Source organism: Danio rerio, chromosome 12 (assembly GCF_049306965.1).
Source record: "Danio rerio strain Tuebingen ecotype United States chromosome 12, GRCz12tu, whole genome shotgun sequence".
Taxonomy (NCBI): Eukaryota; Metazoa; Chordata; class Actinopteri; order Cypriniformes; family Danionidae; genus Danio; species Danio rerio.
The window spans coordinates 4331181-4347018 of record NC_133187.1 but is presented as its reverse complement, the minus strand read 5'-3'; the positions used below and the strand labels follow the sequence as shown (position 1 = coordinate 4347018).

General features: G+C 32.6%; 1 protein-coding gene across 2 annotated transcripts; it reads right to left on the bottom strand.

Moving 5' to 3' along the window:
- Positions 1 to 1091: 1091 nt before the first annotated feature.
- On the bottom strand, positions 1092 to 14758 carry cabp5a (calcium binding protein 5a). 2 transcript variants are annotated; one of them, XM_005156000.5, is made up of 7 exons: positions 14677 to 14758; positions 11619 to 11707; positions 9469 to 9499; positions 7620 to 7763; positions 4390 to 4499; positions 2136 to 2283; positions 1092 to 2045 (listed from the first exon to the last, which is right to left on the bottom strand). In XM_005156000.5, the coding sequence occupies exons 2-7, from the start codon at positions 11652 to 11654 to the stop codon at positions 2017 to 2019; spliced, it is 498 nt and encodes a 165-aa protein (XP_005156057.1). In that variant the 5' UTR covers positions 11655 to 11707; positions 14677 to 14758; the 3' UTR covers positions 1092 to 2016. The 2 variants fall into 2 exon arrangements, with proteins under 2 accessions (XP_005156057.1, NP_956992.1); NM_200698.2 differs by having other exon boundaries at positions 1617 to 2045; positions 11619 to 11713; positions 14677 to 14743.
- Between the last annotated feature and the right edge of the window lie 1080 nt (positions 14759 to 15838).

Genomic DNA, 15838 nt, shown 5'->3' with positions numbered 1-15838 from the left:
TTTGACGTTTCATACTGAAAGAAATTAGTTTATTATCAACGTTGAGGAGAAATGGCTAATTCCCTTTAAACCCAGGTGAGCAAACATGTACATGTTCAACCCCATTAAAGGCTTCTTTCTCATTATGTAGTTAATAACAAAAGACATACTGCGTGTTTTTGGCTGTGAGACGTAGTTTGGACAAAGTTGTCGGCGATTCTTCCTATAGTAAAGTCATGCAATGTGAAAGTCCCTGTCGCCGATCCATCTTGCAGTGTAAATAAAAAGCAGCAACGAAACGCAAGCCAGATAGACATGCAGTGTGAAAACATCTGTGACACGACTACTTTGAAAATCATGCAGTCTGAAGTCGGTATTACTTGCACGAGCACGGATTTGCCTGTGATTTCAGGCTTTTGTCTGCGATTTCTCCAAACCTGTCGATGACTTAAAATTGGGGCTAAAATCACGCAGTCTGAACTCAGCATAAGTTGAGTCAACTCTAAAAGCTCTGCAGCAAGTTAACCTTGCAACTTAGTTGAGCCAACTCAAACTCTGCAGCAAGTTTCATTACAATTTTAGGTTGAGTCAACTAAAAAATCCCTGCAGCAAGCTCCCTTACAATCTTAAGTTGAGTCAACTCAAAAAGCTCTGCAGCAAATCTTACAATTTTAAGTTGTGTCAACTTTTGCTCCAAGCATACTGACGTGGCTCAATTGTATCCGTCTCCTGCAGGGTTTTTGCAGTCTGTCCGCTTCACTTTGCTCATAAACCGTCCAAAATGATTTAGAGTTTTTTCAGCCTATCATCCTTCCATTATCCTGCCGTTAATCTTCCACAGAAAGTTTGTCTTCTTCCCCATCTGCTCGCCGCAGCAGCTCAGCACAAAGATTACACTGCTTTTATTTCTCAGAAACCACAGATTAATGCAGAGCTGTGCTTACTGGAAGTCCACAGGGCGCAAAAAAACATTCATAAAAACCATTTCACCGAGGGTGAAGAGCAGAGTTCAGCATACCTCTGATGCTCGCATACAGACTGAACCCAGATTAGAAAACACAGACAGACACACACACACACACAGGAACAAAAAAGACAAGCATCTCGCCATGTCATTTATTCACTCCTTCTGCACTTTATTGAGCAAATGTTGTTTGAATATCCCACATCTCAGATCAGGAGCTCTGTACAGGACTAAAAGCCAAACAATTTTGCATAGTTTGAGGGTAATGTTTCTGCACACTACTGTTTTTAAATATTTATATATTTATATATTTATTTATTTATATATGTATATATTTGTGCAATATATATATAAATGTAAAACTTTTCCATTTTAATAGCTTTTTAATTTAATACATATTTCATTTCATTTAACACTTTCAAATATAAAAAAACAGAAAACGCATTGCATCATTAATTTCATTTTACAAAGCAAATATTGTTTCCCAGAGATGGGTTGCGGCTGGAAGGGCATCCGCTGCGTAAAAACTTGCTGGATAAGTTGGCGGTTCATTCCGCTGTGGCGACCCCGGATTAATAAAGGGACTAAGCCGACAAGAAAATGAATGAATGAATGAAAAAGCAAATATTGTTTAAAAAGAAGAAAATACAGAGGGGAGTGTTATGATATTAGACTTGTTTATAATTTCACTAGTAAATTGATACTGAAAGCAATTTGTTCTGTGATAAAAGTAAAAAAGAATTGCATATATTTATTCTAATTAATATATGTATTAATTAAATGGTTTTTTAATTTTTGTCAAAATAAACACGTTCACAAAAAACGTAGATAAAAGCTTCATGCTATTAAACTTAAAATTAGAAAAAAATGTTGCATATTCAGATCTCAGATCAATATCTGCATTGCATAAAATCCAGATTTATTTATTTATTTATCTTTTGCATAGTTGTCAGGATTTTTTTCCATGTGGATTTTAAAAAAAAAATGTGCATATATGCATATCTTTTGCACTGGCTTGGCATTAGACGCTTTGCTTTATATCTTGTGAATCTCCAGCACCCAAGGTGACGTTCTCACACACTCGACAACATCTTCACAAATTCTGAAAAAGGAAAAAAAAAGATTATTATAGGGATGATTAAGGAGTCGATATGCTTTATTTGTGACATTGAAATCCGACATCCTTTCTTACCTTCAAAATCTACAGTTCCGTCACCGTTATTATCGGCCTCTCGGACGACGGCGTCGATCTCTCTGCGGTTCATGTGTTCACCCAGTAATTTCGTCATCGCACAGCGCAGTTCTTCAGTGGTGATCGCACCGTCACCGTCCATATCAAACTGCAGACCACAAACAAAGAAACACTGAAAACATGAACTGCACATGTTTCTCTGCATTAATTACAGTACCTGCAGCAGCAAAAAAATAAATAAAAATACTAAATAAATCAATGAAAAAAATATTTGTTTTTAAATTTCTTTGAATCTTGACATGTTGTCGAGTTTTGAGGCTCTTTTGGTCTACTTCACTTTGTCAGACAGCTACTATTTAATTGATTTTTAAATCAATCAATCAATCAATTATTAAATAAATACAAATTCTTTCTGATTTGTATTTGAACTTCTTTGGATCTCAGCATGATGTCTTGCTTTTGAGGCTCTTTTGGTCTACTTCACAGACAGATCCTATTTAAGTGATTTCTAACTTACTCAGGCAATCGATCAATTAATTATTAAATAAATAAATAGCATTTCTTTCTCATTTGTTTTTGAATTTCTTTGGATCTCAGCATGATGTCAAGCTTTTGAGGCTCTTTTGGTCTACATCGCTTTGTCAGGCAGGTCCTATTTAAGTGACTTCTTGATTGTGATTGTTGATGTGGCGGTAATCAGGTCTGGATGTGGCTACAGAAATTGAACTCGGGTGTAGTAAACCAGAGCTCAGTAAGGTTTTAACAGGGGAGGCAAACACTTTTTCACACAGCACAATGTTGTTAAATATTATTTAATTATAAAAAAATAAAATAAATGTCAAAAAAAAACTATGAAAAATCTTAAAAATCAAAACGCACAAAAAAAGAGAAATGTGAACATTGTATAATAGTGGCATGAAATATAAATATATAAATTATATAATAAATAAACAAATATCAACAAAATACCATAAATTTACCATAAATAAACTTTAAATTAAATCACTAATTATTAACAAAAATAAAAACTAATTCAAAATATGAACAAGCAATATAAATAGTGGCATAAAATATAAATATATAAATTATATAATAGAAAGAAAAAAAACAAATACCTAAAACCATAATTAAAACATTAATTATTAACAAAAATAAAAGCGAATTCAAAATATAAATATAATATAAAAAGTACAAATGTGACAAATTTAAATATAACAATTATATAATAAAAAGATAAAAAATAAATATAAAAAAATAGCTAAAACCATAAATAAACTTAACATGAACACAAATAAAACAATTAAATCAAAATAACTCAAAAATTTTGAAAATTAATTCAAAATATGAACATATAGTATAAAAGTGGCTTAAAATATAAATATATTATTATATAATAGCTAAATAAGTAATTAAATAAATAAATAAATAAACAAAATTTCTCATTTGCTTTTGAATTTCTTTGGATCTCAGCATGATGTCAAGCTTTTGAGGCTCTTTTGGTCTACTTCACTTTGTCAGGCAGGTCCTATATAAGTGATTTCTAACTAACTCAGTCAATCTCAGTCCTATTTTCATTTAGTTTAACTTGATGAACTAAAATTACATTATAAAAATAAAACAAATATTATGAAATTAACTAAAATCATAAAATAACTTAAAATCAATACACTAATGAAAAAAAACGAACTCGAAATATGAACATAATAATATGATAGTGGCATAAATTATATAATAGATAAATAAATAAATATAAATATCAGCAAAATACCTATGAATATATTATAAATATATGGATTATAATTATAATTAATTATATTATAAATGAATATATTGTATAATAGATACATAAATAAATGAATAAATGAATGAATGAATGAATGAATGAATGAATAAATAAATAAATATCAACTAAATAACTAAAACCGTAACTTAAAATTAAAGAACTGATAATTAATAAAAATAAAATGTAATTAAAAATATGAACAAACAGTTTTCACAGTGACTTAAAATAGAGCTGTTTTTCTTTATTGTTGTTCTCCTCTCTCCATGACCTGCTCCATATATTTCTGTCACAGTGGTCCAGCTGAGAGCCACTGATCATCTCTCCATCCACAGCAAACTGACTTCATTAGCTAACAGATAACACTGCAGATAACGCCTCAGAGCTTTGATGAACGCAGGTGAGACTTTCAGCACCTTCTGTTCAGACTAATCCACAAAATCAGCACCATCAGACACTCGTTTTCCTTCTCACCTCTTTGAAAGCGTCTCTGAGCTCCTTCACGCCGATCATTCCTGCGGTTTCTGCCAAAAGCTTCGGGGTCATGAGCTCCACAAAGTCCTCGAAGTCCACACGGCCTCCCACTGAGAAACAAAATACTCAATACTTCAGTTTTAATACGCAAGGAATAATGTAGCCTACGTCTATATGCAGTTGTTAACGTAAAGCACTGTTGTAAAGAGGTTACATTGCTGAAAAAAACAGCATTTGCTGGTAAGGTATGTTTGTATACTGGTATGCTGGTTTTAATGAAGGTCTTGCTGAATTCAATGCTGGTTTAGCTGGTCCCAGTGGTCTTGCTGGTTTGAATGCTGGTCTCAACACTAGTCTTGCTGGTACTGACCAGCATTGAGTCCAGCAATTTACCAGCAAATCCAGTTTACCAGCATCTAACATACCTTACCAGCATATGCAGGCTTTTTTCAGCAGGTTTTACAGTTTTTAGTGATAGATAAATAGCCTACATGCTGGAGATTGAGGTAAAGTTGGTTTTATATTTGCACATTTGTTCATTTTTTAATAGGGACAGCTTGTAAGTCCCTATATTGAGTTTACCACGCTACTTTGAATAGCCAATTCGGTCTGAAATCGCATGTAAGCTTGCCTTCATTATAAAATTAGTACTATCCCTACAGAATAATCCAGTTTAAACCAGCCTAGGCTGGTTGGCTGGTTTTAGCTGGTTGACCAGCCTGGTTTTAGGGGGCTTTTGGCCATTTCCAGCCTAATTTTAGCTGGACAGGCTGGGAGATGACCAGCTAAAACCAGCTTGACCAGCCTAGCCAGGCTGGGAGTCCTGCCAAAACCAGCTATGTCCTGGTCAAGCTGGTTTTAGCTGGATTTAGCTGGTCATTTTCCAGCAAGACCAGGCTGGAAATGGCTGGAAACCAGCCTGGAAATGGCCAAAACCCCTCTAAAACCAAGCTGGTCAACCAGCTAAAACCAGCCAACCAGCCTAGGCTGGTTTAAGCTGGATTTTTCAGCAGTTGACCATAAACAGTGTTGTACTTTGGTAGTCATTAGCTGCTGCAATTTGCAAGGAATGCTTTTCTGAAGTTTTAATGTTAAAGAGAGCTGAACGTGTGAATGTAGACCATTTCAATGTGGCAATGCCATTGGCCCATGAACATTTCCTGCTTGTTATTAAACGATTTCATGACTGTAACAAGAGGCATTCATGTTAAAACTGCTGTCATAACATGATTTATCAATATGAGGCTCTTTTTGGATTCTCCGAAGCTCTAGAAATTAACAATGCAAAACAGAAAAATACACTGGGACCATTGTTTTTGTTTACATCCCTCAAAATGGTCTATAACAGTGGTTCTCAAACTGTGGTACGTGTACCACTAGTGGTACGCAGGCTTCCTTCTAGGTGTACACGGAGGAATGAAATATGTCATGTACATGCTACACAGATTTCGAAATGTATCAAAAATAATGTATATAATATGTCATATATGACACATAGCCTATATTTTCAAGGTAATCTGCCACTTTTTTTTAACTGTGCAGAGGTATAGTTGCTTTACTAGGCCTACTACGCTACTGTATTTCAATACTGCTCATTTTAGTGGTACTTGGCGTGACAATTTTTTTCTGAGGTGGTACTTGATGAAAAAAGTTTGAGAACCACTGGTCTATAAAACCAATTTTACCCCAATATCCAGGAGGAAGTTATCGAAGAACATCTTTGTCTGCTGAGAAACCCGTAACTGCGAAAAGGTATTAAGTTATGTATAAAGCACATTCAGTGGATTGTTATCACAGAATAAAGCCTGACGGGTTTATCAGCAGCTGTTAGGCCTAGACTGAAGTGCTTTATTCTGCAAAAACAACCGAGCAGGATGTACTTTATCCCGCTTATTATATAGCTACTTGTCACAAAATATAAAATTAAAAGAAAACATTGTTCTGAGCTGTATTATTTATTTATGCTCTAATTAAACGCAAAGCCGACTGACATGAAAACAGCTGATGAACGCCCTGCGGAAAAATCCAGCTTAAACCAGCCTAGGCTGGTTGACCAGGCTGGTTTTAGAGGGTTTTTGGCCATTTCCAGGCTGGTTTTCAGCCATTTCCAGCCTGGTCTTAGCTGGTCAGGCCAGAAAATTAGTTATTGTCATTAACAAATTTATGTTGTGTTACTACAATGTCTTCATTTAATCCAGTCAGAGGTAATACATTATACAGAATTAACACTAATTGTATTATTTTTGTTTTAAGCTGGACATAGCTGGTTTTGGCTGGGCTCCCAGCCTGGCTAGGCTGGTCAAGCTGGTTTTAGCTGGTCATCTCCCAGCCTGACCAGCTAAGACCAGGCTGGGAATGGCTGGAAACCAGCCTGGGAATGGCCAAAACCCCTCTAATACGACCAGCTAAAACCAGCCAACCAGCCTAGGCTGGTTTAAGCTGTTTTTTCAGTTGGGCGTGCCAATATAAAACCAATTTTACCCCAATATCCAGGAGAAGGTTATCATATAAAACAGGGGTCACCAACCCTGTTCCTGGAGAGCTACCTTCCTGCAGATTTTAGTTGCAACCCTGACCAAAGACACCTGTTTGTAATTATCAAGAGCTGCTTTAGGTACTATTAATTGGTTCAGGTGTGTTTGATCAGAGTTGGGACTGAATTCTGCAGGAAGGTAGCTAGCTCTCCAGGAACAGGGTTGGTGATCCCTGATATAGAATAATCGCAGGTTAACGAAAACAGCTGATGTACGTTAACTAACCAGTGCATTGTTCAGTCTCAAATAGCGTCAAACAGTCAAAAACGCAAAGCTGACAAACTAAACTTGCTGAAAAAAGCATAGATGGGCCTACATATTAATCATTCACAAGATGGCGCCATAAACAGTCCAAAAAAGTCAAGAACGGTAGCGTGACAGACAAGCACATGCATGAATGTAGTAGCCCATGAATTTAAACGAACGGTCAAGGTGATTTAAGCCTGTTATTTAGAGTTTTTTACTGAGAATAACATACCTCAAATAAAAATTCATAAGTTATTTATTAAACAATATATTAAAACTCAAGGATTTAAGAGGATGATGACTAATGAATCGAACTTAAACTTGTCATATCTGACTTGTAAGAAGGCTTCATTTCAATTTTAGGATTTGAGTTGAAACTACTACAAATGACTATAATATTTGTTCATGTTTGACAATATTAATATGTTATGAGAGTTATAAGTGTCTTACGGTTCATGTTGATGTTCTGGCCCAGCTCGATCAGCTCCATCTCGGTGGGCATGTAGCCCATCGTCCTCATCAGGTTCCCCAGATCCTTACAGCTGATCAGACCATCCTTATCTTTGTCAAACTCATTAAAGGCCTCACGCAACTCTAACCACACACACAGAGAGAAAGAGTGAGAGACATTTAATCAAACAGCACACTGTAAAAATATTAGTAAATTATTAGTTTTCCATATATTGTGTGGATCATGTTTTTATTCCTTCCAACAATTTGTAACCTTGGAAATTTAAAAAAAGGGACTTTTATGAACATTTTTATCGTGTGAAGTGATGTATTGTGTGGGTTTGGTGTTGAATATTATGCTACAAAAACCTTGTAATAAGCTACCAGTATTTCTGTTATTTTACAGAATTTATACTTTCTTTATATAATATAATTTCTTACACATTATATTATTTCAAACTACTAAAATGTCAATAAAATGTATGTATATATTGCGACAGAATGTAAAACAGATTAAAAATAGGCATAACATATTGTTTATAAATGGTGCTGTGGGGTGGGGGGGCTCTGTTGGAGCAAAGATCATTTGTCTCTGTTTTTCAAATACTTTTGAAATTGATGTTTTATTGACCAAAATGTTAATAAAAAGATTTGAACAACAAAAAAAAAAATGTCAATAAAAGTCACTGTTAAACTGTAGAGCTGAATTTTTAATTTCAAAAGTCTCATAACGCAATTCACAACCGTAAATAAACAGTTGTGAAAATACGGAAACTGTTCATTAGCAGATATGTTTTACAGTGCATTATAGAGACACAGTCAGGATTATTTTGCTAACCAGAATTAGAACTAAAACTACTGTGCAAGCAGTTTTGTTACTTGTAATAAAATAAATATAAACTGGAGTATAAAAAATGTATAATAAATTGCACTATTAAACTTTTAAACTGTCGCTTTGATTTTAAATGAGATTGCGCTGTTTTCAAAAGAGGGCGGAGCTACAAATGCCTGTGTGTCAGCATAGTGGCAGATTCAAAAACAAGACTTAAGTCCTATGCTAATGAGGGAGAGATTGTCACTAGTGGGCGGGGCTTTCCCCCTCTGATGGAGAATGTCAGTGTTTCTGCAGACTGTTTTGATCATGTGTGATTATAAAAATATCATTATAAAATACATTTTACTATTAGAAGCTGGTCATATTGACAGTTACAACACATCTGTGTTTAAACCCCTTATGAAAGTGATTTTTGCATAACAACACAGCTTTAAACTGTTAGTAAATAACTAGTAAATTCATCATGATAAAGTCAGAAAGAAATTTGTTATTACAAATTAATTATTAAAAATATTTAAAAAAATGTTTTTAAATGTGAAAACAAACCAATAATTTGATAAAGACTTTCAACTGTGTATTGTAAAAAATTAGAATTATTATAATCAATCAATAGAAGTATCCCTACTCATAATTTATAATATCTGTAACAGCTTATTTCGGATTTGATAAATATTTTATTCATTCATAACAATGACAGTCATTAAAAATAATTATTATTACCTACAAAACATTACCTAGTAAATGTTAGTCTAAAATAAAATAACCTACACTCCCTAAAATCCCTTTTGCTGCTTGTTCAAGCTACTTGTTTAAAATGAGCTGAAGCAACACAATTCTTTTGGGGGGGGTCAACTTTATTGCTTCAATACATTTAAATTAGCGATAACATAATCTATTTGTGTTGAGGCAACATGAAGGAATTGTGTGGAATATTATTATATTATAAAGCTGTGTTACGTCTCTGTCTAATGTGTTGTCTGTGTTCTGAATGTCCACAATGTGACAGATGTTTACCTTCAATCTCATCATCCGCCAGCTCTCGGTCCTGCAAAAGCACAAATACAGGTAGGTTAAGCCTCTCAAACGTGCCTCATGTCTGGACGTCTCGATCTCTATTTGGAGCTTTCAGATTAATCTAAAAAAGCCCACTTTAATAACGGAGGGGAAATGCTTTAAAAGCAGCGACGCTGGATTGTAATTTATCCCATTAGGAAGGAAACGCTGAGCGTCACGCTCCTGCATTTGCAGATGAGCTGCAGGTTTGAGGTTTAGTGTGATGATGATGACAGATTAATGAGCGTTATCTGTCTGACAAACACACACAATACAACAAATACATTCAGCACACTCTCTTGACACCACAACATTAAGGTGTGGTCGTCATATTTATATATTTGTTTCATGTAAAAAAAGAAAAAATTCACACACACCGGACCGGCCACTTTATTAGGTACACCTGTCCAACCTGTCCAAATTTCTAATCAGCCAATCCCATGGCAGCAACTCAATGCATTTAGGCATGTAGACAGGGTCAAGACGATCTGCTGGAGTTCAAACTGAGCCTCAGAATGGTGAAGAAAGGGGATTTAAGTGACTTTGGATGTGGCATGGTTGTTAGTGCCAAACGGGCTGGTCTGAGTATTTCAGAAACTGCTGATCTACTGGGATTTTCATGCACAACCATCTCTAGGGTTAACAGAGATCGGTCTGAAAAAGAGAAAATATTCAGTAAGCTGCAGTTCTGTGCATTTGCTGATGCTAGAGGTCAGAGGAGAATGGCCAGACTGGTTCCAGCTCATAGAAAGGCAACAGTGTACTCATCTTCTGATGGCTACTTCCAGCAGGATAACGCACCATGTCATAAAGCATGAATCATCTCAGACTGGTTTCTAGAACATGACAATGAGTTCACTGTGCTCAAATGGCCTCCACGATCACCAGATCTCAATCCAATAGAGCACTTTTGGGATGTGGTGAAACGGGAGATCGGCATCATGTGCAGCCGACAAATCTGCAGCAACTGCGTGATGCTATCATGTCAATATAGACCAAAATCTCTGAGGAATATTTGCAGTACCTTGTTGAATCTATGCCACGAAGGACTAAGGCAGATCTGAAGGCAAAAGAGGGTCCAACCCGCTAGTAAGGTGTACCTAATAAAGTGGCCGGTGTTAGTGTGTGTGTGTGTGTGTGTGTGTGTGTGTGTATGTATGTAGCAACACAACATAAATTCGTTAATGAAAATAACTAAATATTTTTTCTATAACCAAATAGTTTGTTGGCCATGTTCAAAAATAATTCAGTCAAAATAATAATCGTTAATTCTATAAAAAAGTAATGGACAGAGCTAACAGCAGGAGTCATGAAACATATCATTAAATTTAATAAATGTATAATTTTACATTTATATTGAATATAATCAAATTTAAGGCTCCGGCTATTACTGTGAACGGTCATATACTAATAATTTTATTTTTGTCATATTTCAAAGTAAAATGTATTACATTTTTTAATTATTTTAACTTAAAAAATGACATTTATATTTACATTTATATAAAATGTATTTCATAAATGGCAAGGCGTTTTAGTAGTATGTAGATTTAATAATATAACACAAATTCTTTAATGACAATTTTATAATAACACAGCATTTCTTTTATTTTTAGATATGTTTTTCATAATTAAAGTAAACTTAACAGAAAATACTCAAAAGCATAATAGTAACCTAAAAGTAAAATTATGAAGTAAACACAACCTGTGTGTTAAAAACCCCACAAAAAATATAAATGTTTAGAAATACAACATGATTCCCTCTAATATTTCATATAATTAGATAAATAAAAATTCCTCCAAATGTGATGACTAATAAACAGTAAATAAATATAATAAGAATAATAAATATAAGCATTCATAAATTCAATTAAACTACTAAAACATTACAAAACTATGAAGACTTCAAATATGAATATAAAGTATGAAGATTAAAATTAAACTGATGGAGAAAACAGCGTACGTGATCTTAAATATATTGATTTAAACCTATAAGATGAATTCCTATAAATATATTTTTTGACTGTATTAATGAAAGGTTATAATGCACAATATTCTAAAACAAATCTGATCTATTTACTAAAAAAGACACCAAATATTTTGCATATACTTACAATTTTGGCTCCGCGTAGAAATATGCATGCAGTCATGTCTGTGTGTTTGGGGAGTCTACGTCTCTTCTTTAAGCTGGATATTCAACACCCTGCAACATTAATGCGAAATAACTGTGTAAGAATATCAGTATCAATAATGACGGATAAGCTTTTGCAAGGTTTAAGCAAATGAATAGTGTAAAAGAAAATCAACTAATATTTTTCACAGCACTTTCGCAGTTGATTGCTTACATTAAAAATAGCAAAAAAAAAATTATTTAATTAAATTGTATTGCAAGTTTTTTTTAAATGTTCAATTTTGCATGTTTAAATATCCAAATGAGGCATTATCTAATTACATATGGACTCATTTGCATACATTCCTAGCACATTAATATTTATTTATTTATTAGAGGGAATTTTGGGAGTCTCTTATTTTAATTCCTCCATAATAATAAAAGTAAAATAAACAGTAAACGAAAAAAACATGTATTGCTAGTTTTCTAATATGTTCAATTTTGCATATGTTTAAATATGCAAATGATGCATTATTTATTTAAATATAAACTCATTCGCATGCATTTCTAGCACATAAAGTATTATATATTTTTGACGGAATATGGTGAATTCCTTAATCCCTCTATAATAATAAATGTAATGTAAAACAGTAGACAGTAAAAACGGAAACGATAAAGAAATTGAATGGCAGTTTTGCCATTGAAATGTTCAATTTTGCATAAATTTAAATATCCAAATGAGGCATTATTTAAATACATGTGGACTCATTTGCATACATTTCTAGCACATAAATGTTAATTTATTAATAGAGAGGGAATTTTGGGAGTGTTTTTATCCCTCTATAATAACAAATGCAAGAAAAAAAAAGAAAGAAAGAAAAAAAAAAATATATATATATATATATATATATATATATATATATATATATATATATATATATATAAAGTAATTTTAAAAATAAAGTAGACAGTAAAAGAAATAAGTTGTATTGCAAGTTTTCGCAAATGTTCAATTTTGCTCATGTTTTAATATCCAAATGAGGCATTATTTAATTACATATGGACTCATTTGCATACAAGTCTAGCACATAAAGGTTTATTTATTTATTAATTAATTTTTTTTTTAAGTAGACAATAAAAAGTAGACAATAAAAGGAAAATATTGTATTGCAAGTTTTTTTTTTCAATTTAAAGTATGTTAAAAAGTAATAGTATAATAGTATAATATAAAGTAATATCCAAATGATGCATTATTTAAATAAATATGAACTCATTTGTATACATATCTAGCCCATTAATATTTTAAGAGGGAATTTTGGGAGTCATTTTTATCCATTCATAATAATAAAAGTAAAAACTAATAAAGTAGACAATAAACAAAAAATAGTATTGCAAGTTTTTTAAAAAATGTTAAATTTTGCATATGAGGCATTGAGGCATTATTTAATTACATGTTGACTTATTTGCACATAAATCTTTATTTATTTATTAGAGGGTATTTTGGGAGTCTCTTTTTATCCCTCCATAATAATAAAAATAAAGTAAAAATAAATATTATGATAGTTGTAATTACAATATTATGTAAGTTGTTACTAATAGTAACTAAAAACTAAGTTTTTCTTTACTTATTACAGTATTTAATAGTAAATAAAATTTATGTTATTATATTTATATATCATGTTCATCAGAAAATAAGCATAAATGAATTAAAAACATTTTAGAAAAAATAAATAAAATAAAAAAATCCTACAAGCAAATATCTTTCCTTGCCTGTATCTATAAAACAGAAAAAATATAGATTTTATATAGATTTTTTTCATCAAAATAATATAATGTTTGTTTGTTTGTTTGTTTGTTTGTATACTTTATTGTCCCTCAAGAAGAAATTTTCTGTGGACTCACACAGCACTTCAGCAGGTTATGACACAATGCCAATTAAAAATAAGCCAACATGCAAAAGAATTACATACATTATCTATCAGTGTTCAACAGTCTGATTGACACTGGAAAAAAAGAGTTCTTAAGTCTGTTTCGCTTCCGGCGGAAAGTTCTGTATCTTCTACTAAAAGGTAAAAGATCATAAAATGGAAATATTAGCAATAATAGTTAATAATGACTTATAATAGTAACCAATAAAAGTTTTTTTTAACCTATTGCAGTATTTAATAGTTAATTAAATGTATATTAATATATTTACATGTCATGTTTATCAGAAAACAAGCATAAATGAATCAAAAACATTTTAGAATTTTTTTTTTAAAAATCCTACAAGCAAATATATTTCATTGCCTGTATGGATAAAATAGAAAAGGTTATAATACTCAATTTTATAACTAAAACTTTTGGTTCAAGAGTAGATTTATGGCTCAGTGATGAAAAAAAAAGCTCATTTAGAGAAAACTCCCCGTTGTTAACATCTACAGACACACATTGAAAAAGTACACACTCAGAAATAAAGGTACAGAAGTCTGGCCCTGGGGTGGTACATTTTCAAAAATAGACGTTTGTACTGTACAAGATGACATTATGATGCACCTTTGAACCTTTTAGGTACTATGAGAACCACATTTGTACTTTTTAGTTATTATTATATACCTTAAAGACCTGTTAAGAACAAAAATACACCTTTTAAAAAGGTACCACCCCAGTGACAAAAGTTTGTACCTTTATTTCTGACAGCATATGATAAAAGAAACACCTAAACATGTATTTCGAATGTTTTCTGTATATTAAGTACTTAATATAAAAGCTGAAACATCTGATAATTGACATGCCGGTGCATTAAAGACACTGAAAAAAATTATTCAAATATGATTCCTTTAATTTACTCAATTTTTATTAAGTTAGGGGTTGTAAACAATTTGTTTATGTTGAATTTAAACAAATAAATGAAGTTAGATAATACTAAATTAATTTGTTTGTTTAAATTCAACACAAATAAATTGTTTGCAACAATTTTGCAGACAACATTTTTTTTCAGTGTAGGTGTATTGCATGCAGTGTGTGTCACCTTAAACATTAAAGGTTAAATGTCAATATAAACGTGTGTAAAATGAGCTCACCCTGTTGTGCGGTCAGTGTGTTTTATCCAGGAGCAGAAGAGCTGATGGTCCTGTCCCTCCGTCAGTCTGTGCCCTCTGATCCGCTGCTGCTGTGTGTGTGTTTGTGTTTTATACACAGTGGAGGAGGAGGAGCCATCACACACTGACACCAATCTGACCAACAATCACATTCACACAGCAAATCAACAGATGAATCCACTGCTCCATTTACCTGCATATCTCAGACAAACACTAATCCTGTTCAATTACGCTGATCATGCTTAAAATACCCAGGATTTGACAGACATTTACTGTAAAAAATATAATCTGTCAAATTGAGGGTAAAAAAACGGCAGCTGCGGCCAGAATTTAACCTTTAAAAACAAGGTTAAAATACAGTGTTAAATTTCTACATTTTATGCTAAATTTACCGTATTTTGTACTTTTTTTTGATACATCAATGCTTTGAACTTTGTTACACAGACAAAAAGATAAAAAACCACCACAAACAAGTTTTCCCACAATCAGAGAAATAAATTAATGTACAGAAGATGCTCAAACACTATTAACACACATAAAATGGATGCAGTAAACACTATTTATCAACATTAGATGTAACTAAAAAAGTAAAAAGAACCACAGTAATGTCAACAAAAAAAAGCATAAAAAGTGAAGTGTCATGGCAGGGAATTCTGTGAATGTACATTTACAGTTATTTACTGTATATTAAGAAAATGCACTGTTAAACAGGTTACAGATTTTTATCGTTGGGTTTTTACCATTGAAATCATGACATTTCTTACAGTGTACCATTTAAAAGGGTAGCAATAATTTAGCAGAGATTGAATATGTTGACATATTTTGCATTGAGAATCATGATATAATAGTTGAAGTATGTGTGAAATCAAAATTGAAAATGTTTAGTTTTGCTAGCGCACATTGTTAATTAATCCAATGATAACAAAAACTGTATTTTGGTCATCTTTAGTCAAAATCTGATCATCTGCCTCCACTATGGAACAACAGTCTTCTTTGATGATGTCAGTTTGACGGGATGCGGGGAAATCTGCTTAGCAAAACCCCTTCAACTGTTAGTTTGCCATGAGTGTGAGACTAAAGTCTTCTACAGTCTTTAATCCCAAATACAATTATGAAATTATGAATATATAGTTTTATTTGCCCA

What these genes read in the sequence shown, in the direction of transcription:
- cabp5a (XM_005156000.5), bottom strand. Translation starts at nt 11,654, where the DNA reads ATGACTGCATGCATATTTCTACGCGGAGCCAAAATT. An exon ending in TTCTACGCGGAGCCAAAATT is followed by an intron (nt 9,500 to 11,618) that starts GTAAGTATATGC and finishes GTGCTTTTGCAG; the next exon opens with GACCGAGAGCTGGCGGATGA. An exon ending in GGCGGATGATGAGATTGAAG is followed by an intron (nt 7,764 to 9,468) that starts GTAAACATCTGT and finishes GTGTGTGGTTAG; the next exon opens with AGTTGCGTGAGGCCTTTAAT.